Source organism: Geospiza fortis, unplaced genomic scaffold (genome assembly GCF_000277835.1).
Source record: "Geospiza fortis unplaced genomic scaffold, GeoFor_1.0 scaffold61, whole genome shotgun sequence".
Taxonomy (NCBI): domain Eukaryota; kingdom Metazoa; phylum Chordata; class Aves; order Passeriformes; family Thraupidae; genus Geospiza; species Geospiza fortis.
The window spans coordinates 1,733,955-1,736,242 of record NW_005054430.1 but is presented as its reverse complement, the minus strand read 5'-3'; the positions used below and the strand labels follow the sequence as shown (position 1 = coordinate 1,736,242).

At 55.8% G+C, this 2,288-nt stretch overlaps 1 protein-coding gene across 1 annotated transcript in view; it reads left to right on the top strand.

Moving 5' to 3' along the window:
• STRIP2 (striatin interacting protein 2) overlaps window positions 1-1,851 on the top strand; it is a 23,395-nt gene extending 21,544 nt beyond the window's left edge. Inside the window, 1 exon segment of the mRNA XM_031061900.1 lies at window positions 1,612-1,851. Within this exon segment, the coding sequence (XP_030917760.1) occupies window positions 1,612-1,851 (240 nt within the window).
• The last annotated feature ends 437 nt before the right edge of the window (window positions 1,852-2,288 follow it).

The following is a 2,288-nucleotide window of genomic DNA, read 5'->3' as shown; positions in this document are numbered from 1 at the left end:
CGGGCTCTGCTCCCAGGGAACAGGGACAGAACAAGAGGAAACAGCCTCAGGTTGTGCCAGGGGTTTAGGCTGGGTATCCTGAAAATTCCTTCCCTAAAGGAGTTGTCCAGCCCTCGCACAGCTGCGGGGCTGGATGGAGCTCCCATCCCTGGAGGGGTTTCAAAGCCCCGCGGATGTGGCACTTGGGGACACTTGGGGACGCTTGGGGTCAGTGGTGGCCCTGGCAGCGCCGGGGAACGGCTGGACTTGGTCTGGGAGGTCTTGTCCAGCATTCTGTGATTGTAAACCTCGAGGGCTTTGCTGAAAAGCTCAAGAGTCCTGAAGTTTGACAATTAGCAGCTGATTTCACAGGTATCAGCTTTTGGGGATGACCCTGGTTTTGCAAGGGACTATTTTTGTTTTGCCTTTTTCTCTTCAAAGTTTCGTGGGGACCGACGCAGACACAGGTGCTTTGCACTGTGTAACTAACCGTGTAATTTTGTGTCGCAGGGTCCATCTGCAGAGCTTGATGTGAACTCCAGGCTGCTCCATAAAAAGCCTCAGCCATGGTAAAACACCTTTGATCCTTCAGAAGTGCTGGTAACACCTTTTTAAGGAAAAGGGTTAATATCCAAAAAGTTCCCTCCCACAGCTGCAGGACAGAACTGACCTGCCCAAATCCACTTGGTGTGCAGGTGCAAACCTAATTCTGATTTTTAGCTTTTTTCCTTCTTGGCTGCAGGCTGTAAAATTCTATATATAGCATATAAAGCCTGTGAGCATCTTTATATTTGGAAAGATCAGCTACAGGCTGAATTCCTACCAGGAGCCTACGAGTGCTCACAAAATCCACCAGAGACCCTGGGCAAACAAGGAATGAGATCCCATCCATGCCTGCCCTCTGGCAGTGGGAGCCATTCCCTGGGTGCTGTCCCTGCAGGCCTTGGCCCCAGTCCCTCTGCAGCTCTCCTGGAGCCCCTGCAGGCCCTGCAATGTGCTGGAAGCTCTCCCTGGAGCCTTCCCTGCTACAGGGGAACATTCCCAGCTCTCCCAGCCTGACATTGGATCCATCTCCTCTCCAAGACATTCACAGACCCAGGGGCTTCCCTTGGAATCTCAGCAAACCATGAAGGGGCTCCCTTCCCTTTTCCTCTCTTCTCTATTCCCATTTTCCATAAAAATCCCTCGGGATGGATTCTGAGTGTCCCAAATCCCAGAATCCCAGAGCAGTTTGGGTGGGAAGGGACTTCCAAGCTCATTCCAGGGACACTGTGTCCCAAATCCCAGAATCCAATCCTTCCTTGGGCACTGCCAGGGATGCAGGGGCAGCCCCAGCTGCTCTGGCAATCCCAGCCCAGCCAGGAATTCCTCATTGCCAAGATGCCATCCATGCCTGCCCTCTGGCAGTGGGAGCCATTCCCTGGGTGCTGTCCCTGCAGCCCTTGGCCCCAGTCCCTCTGCAGCTCTCCTGGAGCCCCTGCAGGCCCTGCCATGTGCTGGAAGCTCTCCCTGGACCCTTCTCCAGGCTGACCACCCCAGCTCGCTCAGTCTCTCAGCCTGGAGTCCTCTGCCCAAAAGTGAGACAACAAAGACCCAGGACTGAGTGGGTCTGTGGTCGTTTTCTCTCTGCAGGCACGCAAAGCTAAAAAAGGTGACAAAGGCAAAAAGGATGGTGGCAAAGGCAAGAAGGGTGGCAAAGGCAGAAGCTCCAAAAAGGGTGTGAAGAAGGAAGTGCTAGCAGTGGATCTCTTCAGCTCAGCTGCCATGCTCAACGCCTACTACATCTGTCACAACGCCGCCGCCTTCCTGGAGTTCCGGGGCCACCCCTGGCCTGGCTCTCTCAAAAAGAAGAAGGGGAGGAAAAGGAAGTGAGAACCAAACTCCCTGGTGAAGACTCTGCTGTGATTAAACCCGCCCTGCCCTCGGCAGTGCCCAGCTCACATCCCAGTGTCCCTGCTCTTTTCCTTGGTCCCTGCTGCGCCCTACAAAGACGCTTTGGTTGCAGCTCACGCACAGTGACAAGTGGCAGGGGACAAGTGCCATTGTCACCTCACCCTGTGGGTCTGTGTGGGATGGAGAGCTGTGCCTCCAGGGGCAGGGATGTGCTGGGGCTGGATTCACCCACCCTGTGCCACTCCTTAGGGATGGGGGGTCCCTGAGACCCCCTCGAGCTCAGGAAGGACGGACAGAGGCGGTGGTGTGGGGAGGGCTGAGGGAGCTGGGAAGGGGCTGGAGAACCAGGAGAGGCTGAGGGAGCTGGGAAGGGGCTGGAGAACCAGGAGGGGCTGAGGGAGCTGGGAAGGGGCTGA